Genomic DNA, 23,706 nt, shown 5'->3' with positions numbered 1-23,706 from the left:
AATCAAGAGTCAGACGCCAAACCGACTGAGCCACCCAGATCCCCCAATTTTTGGTACTTTTATGTTAGCATTGGAAGCTTCCCCTGTTCATTTATTTTTTTTCCCCTTCCTTCCTTCCTTCCTTCCTTCCTTCCTTCCTTCCTTCCTTCCTTCCTTCCTTCCTTCCTTCTTTCCTTCCTTCCTTCCTTCTTTCCTTCCTTCCTTCCTTCTTTCCTTCCTTCCTTCCTTCTTTCCTTCCTTCCTTCCTCCCTCTTTCTTTCTTTCTTTCTTTCTTTTTCTTTTTTTTTACTTAAGCTCTATGCCCAATATGAACTCACGACCCCAACATCAAGAGTCACATGCTCCACTGACTCAGCCAGCCAGGTGCACCACCCTGTTCTTTTCTTGTAGAAGTCATTCTTTGGTCTTTCTGAGAAGTTTCTCCTCTGATATCTCATCTTTTCTTGAACGTTTCCAAAGAGACAGTGATTTTGCTGAAATCACTTCTTGACTTGGAGACATACTGGATTCTCTGTATCTAATTATGCTGACATGCATTCTGAAGTTTTGCCATCACGTGGATGTTGGCTGAATTGGCCTACACTTCCCACCTCCTTCAAATCTTTCTTTCCCTTAAAAATTGTGCCTCACAGAGAATGCAACAGCTTGACCTCAGAGATTATCTCTTTCGCTTTTCTTTTTTGCTCTATCATCTCCAAATATCCTGATTCTTTTTCAAAGAAACTGAGGAAATCCCGGAAGCCTTCCCAAAGGAGATGACATTTGGCTTGTGCATAATTTTGGCAACTGTACCTGGACTCAAGTGTGAGAACTGCTTGAGAAAAGGCCAGGAAGTATGGCAGGTGTTATGTACTGAGTTTCTTCCATTTGTTCCTCCAAATCCATTCTTCACTTTCCTCCACCCTGTTCTTGTGTCCTGGCAGATGACTGATGTGGACTATACCAACAGACTTCCTTGCCCTGCAGTTTCCAGTTGGCCTCCGCCAATGAAAGGCACCAACAGAAGACAGTGGCATTTTTTTCATTCCCGTAGTAGCCCCCATCTCTCCACCAAAGGTCGCAGCTCCTATCAGGTAGTGCTGTCTCTCTCCGGATTCAGGTGACAGTTTTGTGCCTTCAGCCATAAGAATGAGTGATAACAGGTATTGCCCCGTCTCTTACTATTTCTAAACTCTACCCACAGCTGTGTACACAGCTCCTGATTTAAGTAAGCTCTTCTCAAATTATCCATTTTGAGTGTGCCATCTGTTTCCTGCCAGGCCCCTGATTGATACAGTGTGTTTGATTAATGGGTATTAGTTCAGACTAGTTGGAGCATGAAGCGCGTGTGATGAAACAGCGAAACATCACGTAGGCGCAGTAGGCTGGGAGCGGTGGTGAAGGGGCCTGTCTTCCAGGCAATGGGAACCTCAGGGGGGTTTAGACCAGGAGAAGCGTTTAGCAATCGGAGATGGGGAGATGAGTTAGGAGACGATTACAACTGCTATTACAGGAAGGTAACCTTTTGTAATTATCAGATTGGCCGAGCACCAAAGATGTGACAGCACAGCATGTTGATAAGGGTGTGGAGGAATAGCACTCTCAGATATCGCCAGTGAGGGCATAAACTGATACACCTCTTTGGAAGGCAACGTGATCATATCTGTCAATGTTATAAATGTTCGTAACCTACTGAGCCAGTAATTCCTCTTCTAGGTACTTAGCCTACAGGTAATACTGCACACACGCTAAATAATTTATTGGGGCGCCTGCGTGGCTCAGTCAGTTAAGCGTCCGACTTCAGCTCAGGTCACGATCTCGTGGTCCGTGAGTTCAAGCCCCGCATCGGGCTCTGGGCTGACGGCTCAGAGCCTGGAGCCTGCTTCCGATTCTGTGTCTCCCTCTCCCTCTGCCCCTCCCCCGTTCATGCTCTGTCTCTCTGTCTCAAAAATAAATAAACGTTAAAAAAAAATTTTTTTTTTAATTTATGTAGAAGGCTATTTGTTGTAGCATTTTCCTAATGGCTGAAGACTGGAACAACGTAAATGCACATCAATTAGGGACTGGTCAGCAAGTATGGCACGGTCCATGGAAGGGGACACTATGCAGCAGTTAAAGAGAATGAAATGGCTCTATATGTACTCACATGGAAGATCTCCAAATATAACGTTAGTGACAAAGGTAAGGTGCCTAATACTATACACAATATGCTTCTATTTGGGTGGGAGGATAAAAGGATATCTTACACTGAAGTTTGTAAATGCAAAGACCAGAAGAACAAAGGAAACCAGTACAGGACGGTTGCTTTTTGATGAGAACTGTATGGCTGGGGTCAAAGGAAGGAGGAAGATTTACTTTTTATTCTAATCTTTTTGTACCCCATGCATAAAGTATCTAGGTTTTAATATCAGTTCTAAAAACCAGACCATGAACAGCTTCCTTGGTGAAATAACACACAACTGAAAGGCATTCAACTAAAAAACACTTTATAATACAACATTTGAATTCCTGAGCAGAATGTTGAGCTTGTTTACCGGGTAAGTAAATGGACTCGAATTGTCTTGCTTGGTCTTGTCAGTTCTTAAAGTTCAGAGTAAATAGTATCTGCAAAATTGGAAGGCAGGCCTTTGAACAGTAACTGCTTCCTTCTGTGACTGTTGCTAATGCAAGTAGGTGGTGGGCAGAGATGTCAGGGAATTCAAACCCTGGATGGGTGGTTGATACAAATGCCTTACTTTAGGTCTTGTCTTTTCTTTTTAATTTTTTTTAATGTTTATTTATTTTTGAAGGAGAGAGAGACAGAGTGTGAGTGGGGGAGTGGCAGAGAGAGAGGGAGACACAGAATCTGAAGCAGGCTCCAGGCTCTGAGCTGTCAGCACAGAGCCCGACGCAGGGCTGGAACTCACGAGCTGTGAGATTATGACCTGAGCCGAAGTCAGCCGCCCAGCCGACTGAGCCACCCAGGCGCCCCACTTCAGGTCTTTTCTAAACTGGAGAGGTTATAGAGCACTACCCCACCAGGGTCCTCGGAATTTCTCTATTGTGATTGTTCTTTCGTTCATTTGACCTTCACCTGGACTGTACACTTGAGAAAGGAAGACCACATGCTTGTTTACCATGGCATTCTTAGTGCCCAGCGCTGAACAGGTGCATAGTAGATGCTCGAATATGTGCTCAGTTGAATTGAACATGGCTTTCGGTCATGTTGCCCCTGCACCTCTTGAAACTTAAAAGCTGGGTAAATAATTGACCCTTCATTTCCCCTCAACTTACTTGCAGTGGCCAAGTTATTTTCTTCATAGGAGAAGAAAAATAGTTAAATAATGTGATGAAGTTTTTGAGTTGGTGATGAGACTTTTTAATTTAATGCAATGTAATTTAACCTCTGTGATACTAGAGTAATTGCATGTTGTTTCTAACGCGTTGTATTACCGTGTAACATTACCCTACAAAGCTGAATCTTTTTATTGTCCTGCTTTAGTGCATTTCCTAATACAAATAAAACTTTTTTGGCAATAATAACTTCTGCATTGCAATCAGAACTTGAGCATTAGAATTTATATGTATATTGGTCATTTCTCTTATTCATTCAAGAGGGGTTGAGACTGAAGTGATATGATGTAATACTGTACTAAATTATGTCTAACAAAGCCAATCATAAATGAAATTTAATAAACTCTGATTGCTTAACTAATGCGCAGTTTTATTGCTTTCCTAGAGTTGGTTTTAACGAAAATATATGGTATTTACACTTACTGGTGCAATATGCTCTCATTGTAATGACCATTAAGTTTGCTTAATAAAAAACTTACTAGGGGCGTCTGGGTGGCACAGTCGGTTAAGCGCCCGACTTCAGCCAGGTCACGATCTTGCGGTCCGTGAGTTCGAGCCCCGCGTCAGGCTCTGGGCTGATGGCTCAGAACCTGGAGCCTGTTTCCGATTCTGTGTCTCCCTCTCTCTCTGCCCCTCCCCCGTTCATGCTCTGTCTCTCTCTGTCCCAAAAATAAATAAACGTTGAAAAAAAAATTAAAAAAAAAAAACTTACTAAAATAACTCTAATTAATGCTTTTCTGAAAAGTAATCTCGGGGCACCTCGGTAGCTTAGCTAGTTAAGTGTCTGACTCTTGATTTTGGCTCAGGTCATGACCTCACGGTTTGTGGGTTTGAGCCCTGCATCAGGCTTTGTACTGACAGCATGGAGCCTGCTTGGGATTCTCTCTCTCTCTCTCTCTCTCTGCCCCTGCCCTCCTTTATGCTCTTGCTTTCTTTCTCAAAAATAAATAAACTTAAAAATCTTCTTAAAAATAAAAAAGTAATCTGTACACCCAGCATTAGGATTGAACTCACCACCCAAGATCAAGAGTCACCATGCTCTAGTGACTGAGCCAGCCAGGCACCCCCTAATTAATGCTTTTAATTCAGAGGTGTGACTATAATTTTTTTCTTTTGTCAAAACAAACAAACAAACAACCAGGGCGCCTGGATGGCCCAGGTGATTAAGCGACCAACTCTTGATTTTGACTTAGGTCATGATCTCATGGTTCGTGAGTTTGAATTTTGTGTCTTATCAATGCAGAGCCTGCTTGGGATTCTCTCTCTCCCTCCCTCTCTGCACCCACCCCCCGCTTGCCCAGTCTCTCTCTCTCTCAAAATAAACAAATAAAGTTAAGGAAATCATCATAGTTTAAGTTTAGGGAAAACAATAAAGTCTAACTTTCTGAAATGGCATAAAGACTGGAGAGGACAAGAAGAACAGGCAAGATCTGCTAAGCATAGAATGGATGTGATCTGGAAGTCTGATGTTACAAACTGGCCAGCTCAAGGACCAGATGCAGGCTGCAAAAAAGTTTTGCTTGGCTTGTCCAATGTTTTTAAAATGCCTAAATTTATCTTCCAAGTCACGGGTCCCCCATTCCCTATTGACTTTCTCCCAACCGCCTTACTCATTGACTTTACCTGCTGGGCCCTAGTAAGCATCAAATGCCTGGAGAATGGCGACATCATTAAAAGAAATAACAGAACTTGGGAAAGAAAAAAGTGAAAATGGAGATTTTAAGAATATATGAATTTGAAAGGCTGATGAACCCACTGACAGAACTGTCCACGTAGGTTGAGAGTTGAGGCTCTAGAGAGCATGGACACAAAGAAGCTAACGGCAAAATCCTGGGCATCTCTCAAGTAAGGGCTGTAAGTCACCAGAATCACAATGACGGGGGGGGGGGGGGGGGGGGGAGGGGATGCAAGAGAAACAGTGTGGAGCAAGGCCATGGAGGTCAGAAAGAGAGAACTTCGAAAAGATACAGGAAAGCCCAGCTGAGATTAGTTAGCATTAACTATGGCTCAAACTGCCATGATTTTGTGATTTTATTATCTATTACAAACTGCATGGATTTTTTTTTAGATGCAACTAGTTAACGGTCCTATAAAAGTGCAGTCCACAAAAATGAATCACAAGCCCGTTAGTGCCAGAAGCATGGCTTTTCCTGAAGGGCACCTGGTGTTAAACTATCAGTCTTTAGGAGCGTAGTTTTCCTAGTCCCTGTTTCTTTCTAATGTGAAGATATGTTTGAGAATTTCATTACATGTTGTCTCTTTTTCTTACCAGCATTAATTCTCCTGAGCAATAGATTTTTTTAATCTCTCCTCTTTGGAGATGTTGCACACTGAAACTGATTAGGATTCTGGTTCAAGTCAGCTAATAGCCGAGAGGGGAAAAAATTCTGGTTTCACCTCCATCTAAAGAATAGAGCTTGGCAGGCCACATTTTTTTACTGGCTTCATTTCTGCCTCATTGACTCTACCCTTGTTCCTCCTTCTCATTTGTTATCTTGTTACATTTCACACATCCAAAAAGCCACCTTAAGTCCTTTTTTGGAACAAGACAGAACATATAAATATTAAACATATACTTAAGGTACGATAAGCACTTTAATACTAATGGTCATTATTAAATTCAAATCCTATGTCTACAGATACAAGGCACTAGACCCCAAAAAGCTTTTCGAAACTCTTAGAACTTTCCATTTAAGAATATGGGTGAGAACACAGAGCAAAATCCAAATTTATAATAGTACCCAATCACAGCAAAATTTGAGTGGAAAAAATTAAGACTCAGCTATACGTTTCTGTGTGAAGATATGTAACATTTATTCCTGAGAATTTAGGAAAAGCAATTTGCCCTCTTTAATGACTCCGGAAAGCTCTCTTTCCAACTCAACTAACGCTATTCAAAATCAGTACGTTCCAGGGGTTGAGAAGGTGGGCTCTGGAGCCAGACCACCTGGTTTCCCAGTCCCCTTGAGCTGTGTGACTCTGGCAACTCACCTACCTCGCTTGAAAAATGGTGTTCACAGAACCTACCTAAGATTTTCTGGACTAAACGTCGTGTTTACATGAGTAAGGTGCTTAGAATAGTGTCTACAACCTTTTAAGTGAACAAAAAATTTGGTAGCTATAGTTATTTTGGTTTCACAGTTGGTAAGCCTCATGAGTCTCCTGGGGTCAATGCCAAAACTTTGGATCCAAACAAGTCGATGAGTAGCTGGATTCCGGAAGCCCAAGCTAATGTGTACCTGAAGACCAGAATCTTTCCACCGCCCTGCTGAGTAATACCTATGGAAGTGAAAGTTTCAAGTCAAGAGCACTCAAGGGCTAGTGTTTTCAGGTTTGATAACATACTTCCACATTAACTGCCTCCTACTAGAGCCCTACAAATTCATTTATTAAGTATTTATTGAGGGTCTACTTTATCATGCAGTAAGTTTTAAATACACAAAGTATTAATAACCAACCTACACGGACACTCTTTACCTCTGTTTCAAACTATCATAGTCAATTAATTAAAGCTCCTACACATTACCAAAAGAGCAAAAATGCTTCAAAGTGTTAGACCTGTTGTGAATTTAACGGAAATCACAAGTAGGAGCCTAACACAATCTCAAGGCTGAAAATACCGAAAACATACAAAGCGTGATAACAGTAAGTAAACTTTGAGATCCCAGTAGCAGGAGTCGGTCCCACATGGGAAGTATTTGGTAGGAGTGAAGAATATAGTGACAACTGCTTAGTCCCACTGGACCATTCGCTCTTCTTCAGGAAGAATACTCCAGTTTGGGGAGGCCATATCCCGGGCCAGCCAGTTAAAATCGTCGACGTCGTTCCAGTTATTTTTGCTCCTATCTAAACCAGAGCCCTCGAAGTCCTTGTCGATACCCGGGTAGCTCCAGGTATAAGGGGCGAACTGGATCCCGCTACAGTCTTCCACGATGGCCCTACTGGTCACCTGCAAGAAGATGCGGGTGTCTCTCGTAGTGTGTACGCGCAGCTGTTGGCAGGCCACGGCCAGCACGCAATCACTGCAGTCCTCCAGGAACACAGAGGTGGACACTGGGCCGCAGAGCACAGTGCAACTTCGGGCTTTGGCCAGCCGCAGGGTGTTGGGATTGCCATACAGTCTGACTGTGCATTTGCTCAGTTCGGTCAAAAGAACGTCACGCTGGTGCAGCTCCTCTGCCCTCTTCTCCAAGACTTGGGACTCCACATTGGAGAAGCCGAAGACCCAGCTGGAGCCGATGCCTCCCTCCTCCTTCAAGGGCGGCGGGGAGGCCAGGATGCCTTCTGCCGCCGGGGCTCCAGGAGCGGAGTCTACTTTGGCGGCCGAAGCAGCGTCCTTCCTCCGGGTCTTGAAAGCGAAACGCTTCTTGGGCTGCAGCTCCTGGCGCCGCTCGGCCAGGGTCGTCTGTAGCCGCGTCAGCGCCTCCTGTCCCTGCCGCAGGTCGTAGGCGGCCAGGAACAAAACCGAGTCGTTGACAAGTTTCTGCAGGCCCTGGAGCCGAGCGGCCGCCTCCTCCAGCCGCTCCATGGATTCTCCGCCCTCCAGAAGCTCTTCCACGGCCGCTCGCTCCCGAGCGAAGGCGGCAGCGAAAAAGTCGCTCTTCTCCTCCTCCACCTCCTGGTTCTGCCGCTTTTGCTTCCGCCTTTCCACCTCCAGTTGACGCTCTTGCTCTCGTCTCTGAAGCCGCTCAGGCACCAGGCTCCGGTCCCGCTGCGACCCCACGGCCCCATTCGCCGCGGCGGCGGAGCAACTGGCAGTCTCCATCTTGACTTCAAGCTTCCTTTCTCCTGCCTTGCTTCCTCCTGGCGCGCCCTGCGAGAGGCCTCCCACCAACGCGTCCTGTGATTGGCCGGACATGCTTACGTCAGCCCCGATCTTATTTTCTTAGCCCATTGGCTCCTCCGCGTCGGAGAGGGCGGGGATATGAGGCGGGGCCGATTGACAAGGGGGGTGGGGAGACAAAGGTCCTTGTGGATGGGTGGGGTGGGAGACAGGAGGGGGAAGCTTTTTTTCCTCTTAAAGGGGCAGGACTTATATCCGGGATTGTGGGGTGAGTTGCAGCAGCGGCAGCTGCACATGTGGGTTTGTTTATAAGAACAAGGTTAGAAACTCGCAGGCCTCCCCCTCCCCCCAGCTCCTCCCTACTACCCCCTTACAGGCCGGAGATCCGCTACTGGTGGGGGGAATGTGTGCGTATGGTGGGTGGGGGGACAGGTAGTGGTGAGAAAGATGGAGGGGGGGGTGGAATATTGCACCGCCCGGCCCGCGTCGGAGGAAGCGGCAGCTGGAACAGCTGGCTAGGGAGCCGCTTGCATGCCTCTGGTTTTTTCTTTTCCCTTCCACCACCCCCTCCCCCAACCCATTCCTGCCGCCCCCAAACCCTCATTCTACCCGCCTTCCTCCCTCAGCCGCTGCAGTTCCGCGTGGCCTGGGTCTCCTGGATTCCCGCAGGCACTTACGGGGGCGGGAGTAGGCGAGGGGCACTGGGATGGGAGACACTGGGTTTCTCACTGCAACCGGGTTCCGGGGGCCCAGGGGCAGTCTAAAAACGGATTACTATTTTTTTGGCCAATTGCTGCAGTCGGAGGGGTGGGGGCGGGGGAGGGTGAGATTCCACACCCCCTTCCTCTTCCTCCCACGTCCTCCCCCCCTTCGAGGTCAGTCGCTCTGCAGCTGCGCGCCGCTGGCCGCGCGGGGGTGAGACCCGAGCCCAGGGTTCTGCTGCTCTCCCGTGGGACCGTCGGTCTTTAGGAAAGCGTTGGGGGAAATGTTACATTATTTCTAGGGTGGTGGGAGGGATTTGTCACCGGAAGTGAATGAGCCTAGCCTAAAGTCGGGATCAGCCGGAGGTGTGAGTGGGCAGCCAAGCCGGCGCAGTCACTAGCAAAACGCAGGGCCACCGGCCGGCTGAGAGCTGGGACGCCGCGGGCTGCGGGCGCACGGCAACCTCGCGTGCTCGGGGCAGCCCGGGGAGCGCAGGGCGCGCTTTTGACCGCGCCCGCCTTGCCAGGCTTCGGTTTCACCCTGACCTCCACCCCTGTTCGCAGCCTCCCATCGTTGCTAATTGGGGTATTTGCCCAAGAAACTGTCCGTTGAAATTTCACTGATACACCTGCATTTTGATGCATAGAAAGATGGGAGGAAACGAGAGAATTACGACTTATTTCCAGTTTTTCACGCCCCACTCTCCTCTTTCCGTTCCCACTTAAAACAGCAAAACACACGTAAATTCCCTTATTTTTCCACTGAAAGCAAGCACACATCGCACTGTTGGGCAAATTGTGCGCCCCGGGGGATAGGGGTGGGGGTCCCGGGTGTTTGTGTGTGCAGCAGATGGGAACCGGGGTGCTGAAAAAATCCTGTGCTTAACGCTTGTAGTATATATTCTTCGTTTTCGTTCGCTTTGTTTTCATGTGCAGACTAGACGAGGCTTTTTGTGTGGTTTGGTTATGAGGCTGGTGAAAGAAATATAGCTGGTTAACTTGTCTAAGCCATACGGAGGCATAACAATAGCTGCGTCATTTTATAAAGAGTTGATTTAACCAAGGAAGGTTTAAAGAAGATTTATTTTGCTAGGGGGAACGACCCCAAAAACAAAAACCTGACCTGCCTCCCTTAAGTTTTTCAGCAATTGAATCTGTCCCACTCAAGTTTGGAGCCAACCTAGGTTTACTGGAGCTGCAGGTGCAGTGAGGCAACATTTCTGCATTAGCCATAGTGGACTATGGGTGGTCGTTAGTGTCTGTATCAGAGGTGGAATTGAATGTCATTAAGCCTTCCCAAGAGCTTCATTTCTGCCCCCAAACAGGTTTTGGCATAGAGGCCAAGAGACTTTGGAAGTTTCTGAATATTTTAAGTTGGGCCGTTCAAACTTTTATGAGAAGAGGTAAAGGACAAAAAGGGACAGGTTGTTGGAGGCAGTTTCAAAGACCGATGTTGGGCCTGTGTGGGAATGGACAGTGGTCAGTGGTGTGGTCATCATGAAGGATTGGCTTGACTGTTCTTTACAGACCCCAGCACAGCTGCAAGCCAAGGTAGGTAGGTGGTCAGAACATGAATATAAAGCTACGTTTCTATGTTCAAAAGCAATAGGAGGGTTATAAAACTTCCAGCAGTGCCGGACTGTATTTGTGTCTTTTTTCTGACATTTGAGGGCAGACAATTCAGTGTGCATCCTTGAAATGGATCCCAGCTCCTGGGAGGTAAGTGCCTGTTGAATGGAAGGAAAGAGGGTGATGTATTACAACCATGTGAAATGTGGCAAAAGGCAAGCAGCTTGAGAGTTCTGAATCCTACTTTCATAACCTTCAGGAGTTTGTGAATCAAGTACTACCCCTCTTCTAGACATCTTGAAAGAATTCTAAGGTATTACAGACTTTAAAAATTATTTAACAAAAATTTATGGTTTATGGTTCTATTTGTTAGATTTACTTTATAAGAAGATCCTGAAATTTTCAAGCATAGAAAAGGGGACAGTAGAGGTGATGTGTATGTATCACCCAAGCTTCAACAATTACCAACTGACAGTCCGATTTCTTCTGAATCTCTGACCACTTACACACCCCATCACCCTGATTATTTTACAGCAAATCCCAAACATTATATTATTTCATTTTTCATAATCTATAAATATTTCAATATGTCTCTCAAAATGATGAGGACTACCTTTTCAAAGTTTACTTATTTATTTTGAGAGAGTGAAAGAGAGTGAGCACAGGGAGGGGCAGAGACAGAGGGAGAGAGAATCCTAGGCAGGCTCCATGCAGTGTGGAACCCAATGCGGGGCTTCATCTCGTGAACAGTGAGATCGTGGCCTGAGCTGAAGTCGAGAGTCAGATGCTTAAAGCGACTGAGCCACTCAGGCGCCCCTACCTTTTTAAAACATAACCACATATGGAGTGCCTGGGTGGCTCAGTCGGTTAAATGTCTAACGTCAGCTCAGGTCATGATCTCATGGTTCGTGGCTTTGAGCCCCGCGTCGGGCTCTGTGCTGACAGCTCAGAGCCTGGAGCCTGCTTTGGATTCTGTGTCTCCCTCTCCCTCTGCGCCTCCCCTGCTCATACTCTGTCTCTCAAAAATAAATAAAACATTTTCAAAAATAATTTAAAAAAACCATAACCGCATATCACCACACTCCAAAAAAGTAGTGATATTTCCTTATCATCAGAGTTCCAGTCTATATTCATATTTCCTTGATCATCCTATAATTTCCCCATTTTAACTTATTTATTGAATAAGGAGCCAAAAAAGTTCCATATAATGTGTCTAGCTGATATGTTCCTTAAATCACTTTTAAATCCTGCCCCCCTACCAATTGTTTTGTTAGAAAAACCTGATTATTATTAGTTCAGTAGAGTTTCCCAAGTCTGGATTTTGCTGGTTATGTCTCCATACTGTGTTAGATGTTAAGTATTTGTCGTATTCATTTGATCTTGTAATGTCATAAAGTGAATGTTTATGTATTTATGCTGCAGGAAATGAAAGTATCTCAGAACAGAAAACAGTTTTTGGGTGTCTAGGCAGCCAGGAGTAAGTCCTTTTGCTGTTCTGTGGAGTTTATCAGAGACCCTGTGTGGATGAGAGATACCAGGCAAATACACAGTTCCAGGCCGTTTTCTGGTAGCTCAGTTCCAAAAGAGGTGGTATCTTTCAGCAGACGTTGACTATTGGATATAAAGCACTCATTAAAGAGCTCTCCATGCAAGTGTCAAATGTTAGGCAAATTTTCCAACTTTCCGGACCATGAAAGATGACCGCGTGAAGGCATGTGCTGTTCTTGAAAAGACACCACGTTGGTCTGGGAAGCAGGACAGGAGCAGGCCCCTTCCTTCCACCTTTGTCCCTGGCTCTTATATGCTCTTCAAAACCCTTCTCTTTCTGGAACTATTTGCATCATTGTGCATCTAATGCCTAGCCCAGAGGCTGGCACCGTTTATTAAGCCAGCATCAGTTTATGAAGCACTTACTGTGCCCCACGCCTCCCCCACTGAACCCAGGGAGGCCCTCAGGCTGCCAAGGTGAATAAAGACAGGCATAGCCTCTTTCCTCTTGGGGAGGCCTAACCTGGGCAGATAATGGCACAAATATGTAAAATTGTAACAGTGACAGTGTTACAGAGGAAAAGAGGAACAGTGAGTGCCTCCAGGGGGAGGTTTGACCTTGCTGGGGAGGTCGGTGAAAGCTTCCTTAGGGGTTGAGCTGAGGCTGGAAGGGTGACCAGGAATCGATAAAGAGAAGTGAGTGAACACTGGAAAGTGTCTTCTAGATGTATGGGCTCATGGAGTCACTGGTGACTTTGTGGAGAGCTGTGCCAGAGGACTGCTGTGGGCAGGAGGCATACCACACGAGTGTGAGCAGGGATGGAACGCCGTAACTGAGCTAGTGACACACAGATAAGTCTTTGGAGAAGTTTGACCATGAGGGGGAAGGGCCACTAGCTGGGGGTTGGGAGGAAGCCAGTGAGGTGTTTTTTTTACAGAGAAAACATAGGTTCATAATACAAGGATCCTGAAAAGGCTGGTGGGGGCAGGGGGAAGGGGGCCGGGGGGGTTGGGGAGAGGGAGGCTGGGGTGGGGAGTGGGGGCTGTTGGATCCAAAGCACAGGTGCAAGGATCAGCCCTAGATAGAGAGCTGGGGCAGATTCTCTACTGCAAGGCTGTTTTAACTTTTTATTGTGCATGTTTCCCGACATACACAAACTTTTTGACCTCAACCCGTAGTCACAGATACATGGTAACTGAAACAGAAGCTTTAAGAAACAGTAAATACTCTTACTGTGTGCAATAGATACTATTTTCTATTCTACTTACTGCATTTCAAAAATACTGATCAAGGCCCCCTACATTAAACTGCAGCGTTTTTTCTTTTGTAAGGTTTATGTATTTGTTTTGAGAGAGAGCGCATGAGCAGAGGAGGGGTGGGGGGGGGAGGGCAGGGGGGAGAGAATCCCAAGCAGGCTCCATGCCCAGCACAGCATGGAGCCAGAGGTGGGCTCAGTCTCTCAAAGACAGTGAGATCTTGAGCTGAAATCAAGAGTCAGACCGACTAAGCCACCCACTACCTCCTAAACTGCAGTTTAAACATGCCACATCAGCAGGGAGGGTGCAGCTATAGGGAAATTTGTATGTTTGGTAATTGGCAGATGAGTCAGATGGTTTCTGGGTTCTCTGTAAAAGTAGATAGTGAGGGGCGCCTGTGTGGCTCAGTCAGTTAAGTGTCCAAATAGCTCAGGTGATGATCTCATGGTTCTTGAGGTTCTTGAGTTCGAAACCTGCTTTGGGCTCTGCGCTGACAGCACGGGCTCTGTGCTGACAGTATGGAACCTGCTTGGGATTCTCTCTCTCCCTCTCTCTCTCTGCCCCTCCCCTTCTTTCTCTCTGTCTAGAAAAGAAACAAAATTGGGGGAGTAATAGGTAATTAGGTTTATTCCCCCCCCGAGCTTTATTGACATGTAATTTGATAAATAACACTGTGTGAATTTAAGATATACAACGTGATGGTTTGAGATATATATTGCAAAGCGATCACCACAATAAGTTTAGTTAACATATCTATCACCTCACGTAGTTACCTTTTGTGTATGTGTCTGGTGAGAACTTTTAAAATCTACTCTCAAGGCGCCTGGGTGACTTAGTCAATTAAGTGTCTGACTTCTGCTCAGGTCACGATCTCACAGTTGGGTGGGTTCCAGCGCCACATCGGGCTCTGTGCTGACAGCTCAGAGCCTGGAGCCTGCTTCGGATTCTGTGTCTCCCTCCTACTCCCCCAGCCCCCGCCGTGCACACGCACTCTCCTTCTCTCAAAAAATGAATAAACATTTTAAAATTTTAAAATAATAAAAACAAAAGATCTGCTTATAGCAACTTTCAATAGATGATACAATTAACTATAATCAGCATGCTGTACATCACGTCTCCAGAACTTACCCATCTTATACCTGGAAGTTTGTACCCTTTGAGCATCTTCACCCATCCCTCCACCCCCTGACTTTTAAAAGCATAATCTACATTTGCTATGACTGGTTTCTCAGTTATCATTCCCTCCTCAACCCCTTCCCGTACGACTTCTGCCTCTGCCACTTTATTTGAAAGTGAGAGTGCCCACCTCCCTCCTACCTTCAAATCCATTGCTGTTTGTAGCTCAAAGCACTCGAATACCCCTTCTTGAAGCACGGCCTCTGGTTCTGTCTTAGTCCCCTGTCCACCCCACATCACTGCTGCTTCTTGTCTCCCTGACAGAGAGAGAGAGAGAGAGAGAGAGAGAGAGAGAGAGAGAGAGAAACAGAATCCCAAGCAGGCTCCACGCCCAGTGCAGCATGGAGCCAGAGGCGGGGCTGGATCTCTCAAGGACAGTGAGATCTTGACCTCAGCTGAAATCAAGAGTCAGACCAACTGAGCCAGGTTTCTCTCCCAGTACCCCTCTTCTCCCTCGTCTCACCTCCTTGACCAGCTTACCATCTCCTTGGCCTGCTGTCCATGTGCTGACCACCTCTCTGATGCTTACCTCCTCCTCCACCTCTCTCCTGAACCCAACCCTGAACTGCCAGTACCTTTCTAGATATTGCCATGTAACCATTTACTATCCTTGTAACTGTCTTCTATCCAAAATACCTCATCTTAAGTAGATGGCCTAAAATGAAGTCCTCATTGCCCCAGTGGTGTCCTTTTTCTTCTGTGTGTAAATTTCAATATTTTGCTGCATGACCATCCCCAAACTCACCGGCTTAACAGTAATTTATTATTTTTCACAGTTCTGTGGGCTCAGCTGGGGCTGGAGGCCCCAAGACTGCCTCACTCCCAAGTCTGGGGCCTTGGTGCTGGCTGTCGCCTGGTGCAACTCACTGCTCGGCCTCTCTCTCACGCTTGGTCTCTTAGCACGCGGTAGTTCGAGCTTAAGCTTTGCGTGCTGGCTGGCTTCCAAGGGAGCACAGGCAGATGCCACGAGCCTCTTAAGGCTCGGACCGGAATTGGTACCGTGTCACTTCTAGTGCAGTCATGGGGTCAAAGCAAATCACAAAGCCAGCGCAATTCAACAGGAGGAGAAACAGACTCCGCCTCTTGAAGGGTGGAACAGCAGTCACTCAGGTGGAAGGGATTGGCAGCCATCTTTGCAGACGACCCACCATGCTGTGTGTGTGTATGTATAAATACATAAGTCGTTTTGTTAAATCTTACATGGCATTTACCGTGTGCCAGGTGATGGCTGCACACCTGCATGTATTACCTCATTCAGTTGAAACATGCCCGTGATGTAGGTACTATTGTTATCCCCATTTAACAGATGGATAACTGAAGAAGCGACAGTGACTTCCTCGGGACCAAGAGCTACTAAGTGGCAGAGCTAAGATTCGAAGTGGGTCAGCCTGGTTCCTGGGTCCAAGCTTTTTAACACCACCCGTCTGATCATGATACCACACCTGATTATACTGACAGCACGTCAGTAGGCTTCCGAGCCCTGTACCTCCCCAGCTGTATCTCCCACCGTCGCCTTTACTCCAGCCACACCAGACCCTGCCAGGACACCTACACACCATGCCCGCTGCTTCCATTTGTACCTGCCGCACTTACTTAATCACCACCGACCCTAGGCTTGGCCCTTTGCTAGGTGCTGAACACACACACACAGCTCCCTTGGAGCTTACAGCCTAAACGAGGGACACAGACAATGTCGGGTGATACATACTAAAACGGGAAATCTTGGGCGTACTAAGATCACACACAGTAACCTAACCCAGACCAGGGGAATGGGGTGGGGGGATGTCTTTTAGTAAATCGCAGCTGCATCCTGCAAAATGAGTGATCTCCAGCCAGGAGAAGGGAGAAAGCAGTCACTCGTGCATGCCTTTCCGCAGGTACTCATAGAGCGCCAACTATGATCTGGGCACCGTTCTAGGTACTAGGAATACAGTGAAAAAGACAGGAAGTCCCTGGCTTGATGGCCAGGAAGCTAGAAGAGCTCCAGTGCCTCTAAACAGAGACAGGGCATGTGTAACAAACCTGGACGTGAGAAAAAGAGCAACGTCCTCAACCTTGGTTGCCCGTTAGTACCTATGGAAGGCTTTACAAAATCCTGATGCCCACGGCCTTCCCATGAATAGTTCAGTCATAACCCCTGGGAGTGAGACCTGGGCACTGTATTTTTTCTTTTTTTTTTTAATGTTGATTTATTTCTAAAGAGATAGAGTGCGAGCTGGGGAGGGGACAGAGAGAGAGGGAGACATGGAACCCAAAGCAGGCTCCAGGCTCTGAGCTATCAGCCCAGAGCCCGACGCGGGGCTTGAACCCACGAGCCCTGAGATCGTGACCTGAGCTGATGTCGAGGCTTAACCGACTGAGCCACCCAGGCACTCCATGCACTGGTATTTTTTGAAGCTCCCCATGTGGTTCTAGTGGGCAGCCAGGGTTGTAAGCCACCGTGTTAGGGGACCTGTGGCCCATGGAAGCCGGAAGTGGAGATCAGAGTTGAGGTTAGAGTAGTGAGCAGGGGCCAGACCGCCAAGGGTCTTGTAAATCCCGTCAGGCGGTTTTGGCTTAATCTTGAAAGCACTGGGAACTGGTGAAGGATTTCAGCAGGGTAATGGCAGAATCAGATTCTTTTTCTTTCTTTTTTTTCTTTAACAAAGGATCAGGCTGGATGCTCTGTGTGGAATAGATTCACTTGGAGCAAAAGTAACAGTATGGGTTTGGAGGCTGTTGTAGGAGCCCAGGAGAAGTAGAGATACAGGAGTATGGTGATGGGTGAGGACAGAGAAGGAAGGGGTAATGTGTGAGAGATTTAAGAGACTACACAGGACTCTGACTCACTGGAAGTGAGGGATAAAGGAGGGCAGAGAATTGTGGAAGGTACTGGCTTGAGGAGCTGGGTCCATGGTGATCCTAGTACAAGAGACAGTGAACCAGGAAGATCGTGTTTGGAAAGAGCTGGTACGTCCATTTTCGACCTGCTGCTTGCTTTCTTGTCCTGCTGCCTGTGATCCTATGCTTAATCTCTATTTGACAGCGCTCGCCTCCTACGAGATCTATTTTACACACCTCTTCCAGGAAGCCTATCAGGATTATTCCTTCCATTGGCTCTGGATGAATGTTTATCAGGTTGTAAAGTCAGTATCTATTTACAGATATGTATTCTACAGCTTGGGCTTCTCCAAGCACAGAAGTGTTTTATTCCATGCTGTCTGCGTAGCACAGTGCCCAGAGCACAGGAAGTGCACGATAAATAGATGTTAAATAGATGAGTTGATGGCTGAAGAGCTGGGTCAGAAACAGGAGTTCTCCTAGGACTGTGATTAGAAGTGGGTCAGGGGCTTCTGGTTCTCATTTCTAGGGTAAGGGACAGACAGAGTCCAGGGGCAAAAGAGGGTATTTGCTGAGCTGATCAGTAAAGAGGCTGAATTAGAAGCACCAAAACTGTTGACTATAAAATAGAGAGACATATAATCAGCTATCTAAATTGTCTTTTAATAAATGCAGGATGGGGTATTAAGAAGGGCACTTGTTGGGGCGCCAGGGTGGCTCAGTCGGTTAAGCATCCGACTCCTGATTTCAGCTCATGTCATGATCTCACAGTTCGTGACTTCCAGCCTGGCATCAGGCTCTGTGCTGACGGTGTGGAGCCTGCTTGGGATTCTCTTTCTCCCTCTCTCTCTCTATCCCTCCCCCACTCATGCTCTGTCTCTTTCTCAAAATAAATAAATAAACTTAAAAAAGAAAAAAGGAGGGTACTTGTTGTGATGAGCATTGGGTGTTCTGTGTAAATGATGAATCACTAAATTCTACTCCTGAAACCAATATTACACTATATGTTAACTAAAATTTATTTTTATTTTTTTTTTAATTTTTTTTTTAACGTTTATTTATTTTTGAGACAGAGAGACAGAGCATGAATGGGGGAGGGTCAGAGAGAGGGAGACACAGAATCTGAAACAGGCTCCGGGCTCTGAGCTGTCAGCACAGAGCCCGACGCGGGGCTCGAACTCACAGACCGCGAGATCATGACCTGAGCCGAAGTCGGCCGCTTCACCAACTGAGCCACCCAGGCGCCCCTTAACTAACTAAAATTTAAATAAAAATTTGGGGAAAAAATTGTCTTTTGAATATAATTTCGAATTCCTTTTGTGGCAAAGGCATGTAAATCTTTTAAAGCTTCCCTGCATCTGTTCTTTCTCTTATGTCTCTTCCTGTCAGTAAAGTGGGGTGATGGTAAAAAGTAGACAGATCCGAGTTTAAATTCTGATTACTAGCTGTGTGACATTGATCATGGTACGTAACCTCTCTGAGCTCAATTTCCCCCAACGGTAAAGTGGGGGGAAAGAAAGATCTATTTCTCCCAGGATTGTCGTGATGTGAAATGAGGTAATAAAATAATGTGTGGGAAAAGTACCAAGCATTGGGCCAGGCCTGTAGTAGGCCCCTGAAAATTGCCAGGTTCCTTTCTGCCTTCCGGTTGCTGACCTTTGTTCCTTAGCACCTACTTCCCAGCCCTCTAGACAAGTGGTGGGACCAGAATGTGCTATGTGCATGTGACCTTCTCAGAAAGGGCCCTTTAATGTCCAGCCTTTCTGCAATTCTGGGGCATATTTAGGCAGATTTTGCATGCAAATAGTGCTGCAAAAGAAAACCAGAGAAATCTAGAAAGAGGGAGCTGGACAAGGTCTGCTGGACCCTTTAAAACCAGGACAAAAGCTAGCTTATAGTTTAAGGAAAAAATAAGGATACGCGGTGATCTTTTTTTATGACAATTAATTCAGTTTGAAGAACTATACTGAGAGATCATATCATTTTTTTCTCTCTCTTTCTGTTTTTTAAGTATTTCTTTTATGATCGCCTACCTGAAATCTTTACTTTGGGGAAACCACTGATCTAATCTTACCTCACCTTACAGGGAGTGTAAAACAGTTGTATGTTATGTAATATTAATGGCTATTTTCTCAAACACTAAACTCTCTGTAGACACCATAAGGGCTGCGGTCGTGTCTACCGTTTTTTCTATTCCATAATCCCATCATGCTTGGCATGAAAGGCTCACAATAATTATCTGTCAGAGGAATAAATGAATTATTCAGCCCGGGCGCTCTAGAATCCTAGTTTTTTGTTTTTGTTTGTGTTTTTTTCAAGATCCAAAAACCAGTTTCTTTTTAAATTACATATGTGTGTATACAATGTTTTTATTTTTTTTTTAATTTTTTTTTAACATTTATTTATTTTTGAGACAGAGAGAGACAGAGCATGAACGGGGGAGGGCAGAGAGAGAGGGAGACACAGAATCGGAAGCAGGCTCCAGGCTCCGAGCCATCAGCCCAGAGCCCGACGCGGGGCTCGAACTCACGGACCGCGAGATCTAAGCTGAAGTCGGACACTTAACCGACTGAGCCACCCAGGCGCCCCTATAATGTTTTTATTTAAATTCCAGTTAGTTAACATACAGTGTAACATTCGTTTCAGGTGTACAATATAGTGATTCAACACTTCATACCACACCTGGTGCTCATCACGACAAGTGCACGCTTTAATCTCCATCACTTACTTTACCCATCCCCCTGCCCACCCGCCCTCTGGTAACCATCAGTTTGTTCTCTGTCGTGAAGGGTCTGTTTCTTGGTTTGCCTCTCTCTCTTCTTTTTTTGTCCCTTTACTCATTCGTTTGTTTCTGAATTTCCGCATATGAGTGAAATGATATGGTATTTGTCTTTTTCTAACTGACTCAGCATTGCACTCTCTGGCTCCATCCATGTCACTGCAAATGCCAAGATCTCATTCTTCTTACGGCTGAATCATACATATTCCGTTGTATATATACCTCATCTTCTTCATCCATTCATCAGTCAATGGCAACTTGGGCTGTTTCCATAATTTGGCTATTGTAAATAATGCTGCTATAAACGTCAGGGTGCATATATCCCTTTGAATTCGTATTTTTGTGCTCTTTCGGTAAATATCTAGCAGCGTGATTGCTGGATTGTAGGGTAGTTATATTTTTAACTTTTTGAGGAATCTCCATACTGTTTCCCTGAGTGGCTGCACCAGTTTGCATAGAACCCTAGTTTTTAATGATATTTATTTTCATTGATGGAGCCAGTAAACTCCTTGAGGGACTCTGTTCTCTAATGCCCAGCAGGGCAGGTGCTCAGCAAGTGAATGAGCCTCCTGGTCTTGCAGAGATGAGACATATCCAAAAGAGGATAACCCAGGAACCTGAATGATAGGGAGGAGCCATCAGGCACTTCCCTTATATTATCTCATTTGATCTCCATGGTAACCTTGCCAGGAGGGTAATAATTTGAAGCAACAGCAACTTTAAGATTCATTTTTTTGTTGTTGTTTTGCTTACTTCTTTATTTTGAGAGAGAGAGTGTATGCACTCATGGAGGGGCAGAGAGAGAGAGAGAGAGAGAGAGACAGTCTCAAGCAGGCTTCATACTGTCAGCACAGACCTGACACAGGGCTCTATCTCAGGAACCTTGAGATCATGACCAGAGCCACTATCAAGAGTCCAATACTTAACCAACTGAGCCACCCAGGCCCCTCAGTTTTAAGATTCTTTTAAAAGATATTGCTGAATTTTAACTCCCAAACAGATCTGAGTTTTTAATACAGATTGAGGGGGGCAGACATGGTGGGGGTACCTTTTCTACTTTCATTTCTTTCTTCTTCAGTGTGAAGGGAATAGTGACCCACAAGGTTTTGAGATAATTTAAAGGCTTTTGTTGCAACACTCATTTATTAAGATCAAATGCTTTTAAAGTATCCTGGCAGTCGAAAGTTAAATAAGAAACAAAAAAATTACTCCTCTAAAACTCTTCTGCCTAGAACTTTTAAGGTCTTCTTTAAGTAGGACTTCATTATTTTCTGTAAAATGCCACTTTGCTGGGAAATGCTACAAACTACTATATTAAGACATAAGTTCCAACCCAATAAGGTCATGAAATCCATTTAGTGGATGGCGGTCTGCATTGTTAAAAAAATGGCAAAAGAAGGCAGCCTAGCTGACTCAGTCAGTAGACCATGCAACTCTTGATCTCAGGGTTATCAGTTTGAGCCCCACATTGGGTGTAGAGATTACTTAAAAATAAAATCTTTAGGGGCGCCTGGGTGGCTCAGTCAGTTAAGCAACTGACTTCGGCTCAGGTCATGATCTCACGGTTCGTGGGTTCGGGCCCCGCATTGGACTCTGTGCTGACAGCTCGGAGCCTGGAGCCTGCTTCAGATTCTGTGTCTCCCTCTCTCTCGGCCCCTCCCCCACTTGTGCTCTGTCTCTCTCTCTCAAAAATAAATAAAATGTAAAAAAAAAAAAAATTTAATAAAAAAAAAATAAATAAATAAAAATAAAATCTTTAGGGGCACCTGGGTGGCTCAGTTGGTTAAGCCTCCAACTCTTGATTTCAGCTCAGGTCATGATCTCACAGTTTACGGGATTGAGCTCCGCATCAGTCTCTGTGCTGGGAAGCACAGACCTGGTTGGGATATTCCCTCTCTCTCTCTCTCTCTCTCTCTCTCCCTCTTCCCCCATGCTTTCTCTGTCTCTCAGAATAAATAAATTTAAAAAACGTTTTTAATAAAATCTTTAAAAACAAGGCAAAAGAAACAGAAGATGTCAGAATGCATTGTGTTGCATAAACAGGTTTATATTATGTATATATGTTTTATGTATACATATACATGACTTGCCAGATAAAATGTATTTCTTTTTATAGGTTATAGTCAAAAAAGTTTGAAAAAAATGGTTTTGTGAATGACGCCTTGACATTATGGTGTTCAAAAGCATTCATTGGCAAGGTTGAAGGGACATTTTTTTGTGTCATTATCAAGTGATGGCAATAAGGAAATATGGGTGCTGAGCTAATTTCCTGCGGAACGTCTTGTCAAGTGGGGACCTGTTTGTGCTACACATACTTTTCTCCTCCTTTCATTTGTAAAAATACTGAAGGTTTGCTCATAAAAAGTGAAAGATTTGGATGAGGGACCAATGGCATATAAAGTTTAGGAATGTGCATATGTAACAGGCTACAGCGTGAGGGTTTGTGGCTCTAACAGTTGTGAATTCTACTCTCTGGAAGGGAACCCAGGGGTCCCTGCCATGTAGTAACTCGAAATTTGCCGAGGCACAAATCTGAGTACATCCTAGGAGGCCTATGGGTAGGGAGGTAGTGATTTCGCTCATGAGTGAGCCCCGCCCCCTGCCCTTCATCTCCATTTTTTGTATTGTTTTATTATTTTTAAAAAAGATTTTTTAATGTTTATTTATTTTTGAGAGAGAGAGAGACACCAAATCCGAAGCAGGCTCCAGGCTCCGAGCTGTCAGCCCAGAGCCCGACACGGGGCTTGAACCCACAAACTGTGAGATCATGATATGAGCTGAAGTCAGATGCCTAACTCACTGAGCCACCCAGGCGCCCCTCTAGTCTTTGTTTTTAAGAGCATAACTCCCTTCGGGTAATAAGGGGTGTTTCCATCTGAACAATGACCACGAAGTGAAAGGAGAAGCTTGTGATGTGAAGACATGTCAAGAAAGACAGCTTCTTGACAAAGGTGCGGGTGCCCAGAAAGCCACAGCTGCTGCAGGTATCCTTGTGTTCTACAAGCTGGTCATTCCCTGGAGGTCTCGGGAGGAAGCTGTGCCATATGCTTTCCTGCCTCTTTAGAACCTGGGGGGTTAAGCCAGTCGGTATTCATTTCCTGTATAGCCTCTAAAAGATAGAAACTTCGTGTGTGGACATTTTCATGTTTGTTTAAAAAGAGGAGAGATTGTATGTTTTGTGTATAGGTTTTGTTTGGTTTCTGCTTACTGGCCGGCGCTTCTGGATCGATTGCTTTGGGAACGAGTGTGTAAAGCTCTCGGATAGTACCTGAAGTCGTTACGCTCTGTAGGATTCTGTGTTGCCTGTCTCGGGTTGGCTGAGAGTTGAGGCCTTCCCGCCACTCCGGAGGGGAGAGGAGCAGTTGGGGACAGGACAGGGATCGTCAGTGGAGAAATCAGGACCTTCACATGTAGATGCTGGCTCTTTTGAGAGCATTGCAATAAAGTCACTCCTGGGTTGACTCACGTGCCCTTCCTCGAAAACCCATAAACCGGGTAACTGCCCATTCTCCAGTATTGGTTGACCTGAAGCTGGCATTCCGTAATGTGCCTGTGAGTCACAGTTGGAACGTAGGCAGGGGGAAAGAGAGGAAGAGGAGAGAAGCATGTTGGTTTATCAGGATATGAGAAATTGTGCCTCCTTTTTTATTAAAAACAAAAGGAGGGGGGCACCTGGGTGGCTCAGTCGGTTAAGCGTCCGACTTCGGCTCAGGTCACGATCTCAAGGTTTGTGAGTTCGAGCCCCGCGTCGGGCTCTGTGCTGACAGCTCAGAGCCTAGAGCCTGCTTCCCAGTCTGTGTCTCCCCCTCTCTCTCTGCTCC

General features: G+C 45.8%; 3 protein-coding genes and 1 long non-coding RNA gene across 6 annotated transcripts in view; 2 read left to right on the top strand and 2 right to left on the bottom strand.

Annotated features, from left to right (window-relative positions):
- UBR2 (ubiquitin protein ligase E3 component n-recognin 2) overlaps positions 1-1,954 on the top strand; it is a 155,177-nt gene extending 153,223 nt beyond the window's left edge. The window contains exon 49 of the transcript XR_008298606.1: positions 924-1,954. The gene's annotated coding sequence lies outside the window, so the exon portion shown is untranslated. The remainder of the gene's footprint in view (positions 1-923) is intronic.
- An 818-nt stretch (positions 1,955-2,772) lies between these two features.
- Positions 2,773-4,258, bottom strand: LOC128315635 (uncharacterized). The gene is made up of 2 exons (XR_008298609.1): positions 4,034-4,258; positions 2,773-3,800 (listed from the first exon to the last, which is right to left on the bottom strand). It is a non-coding gene; the product is annotated as an uncharacterized LOC128315635 (long non-coding RNA).
- Positions 4,259-5,325: 1,067 nt separating this feature from the next.
- On the bottom strand, positions 5,326-8,307 carry TBCC (tubulin folding cofactor C). Its single transcript, XM_015071256.3, has one exon. The coding sequence runs from the start codon at positions 8,168-8,170 to the stop codon at positions 7,043-7,045; it is 1,128 nt and encodes a 375-aa protein (XP_014926742.1). The 5' UTR covers positions 8,171-8,307; the 3' UTR covers positions 5,326-7,042.
- Positions 8,308-8,327: 20 nt separating this feature from the next.
- BICRAL (BICRA like chromatin remodeling complex associated protein) overlaps positions 8,328-23,706 on the top strand; it is a 107,742-nt gene continuing 92,363 nt past the window's right edge. The window contains exon 1 of one of the 3 annotated variants that reach the window (XM_053222793.1): positions 8,328-8,363. The gene's annotated coding sequence lies outside the window, so the exon portion shown is untranslated. Of the gene's footprint in view, positions 8,364-8,765; positions 10,679-23,706 lie in introns of those variants that run through there. The other 2 variants (XM_053222792.1, XM_053222794.1) reach the window with 2 other exon arrangements.

This window comes from Acinonyx jubatus, chromosome B2 (assembly GCF_027475565.1).
Source record: "Acinonyx jubatus isolate Ajub_Pintada_27869175 chromosome B2, VMU_Ajub_asm_v1.0, whole genome shotgun sequence".
Taxonomy (NCBI): domain Eukaryota; kingdom Metazoa; phylum Chordata; class Mammalia; order Carnivora; family Felidae; genus Acinonyx; species Acinonyx jubatus.
This window is presented reverse-complemented; position numbering and strand designations above follow the sequence as displayed.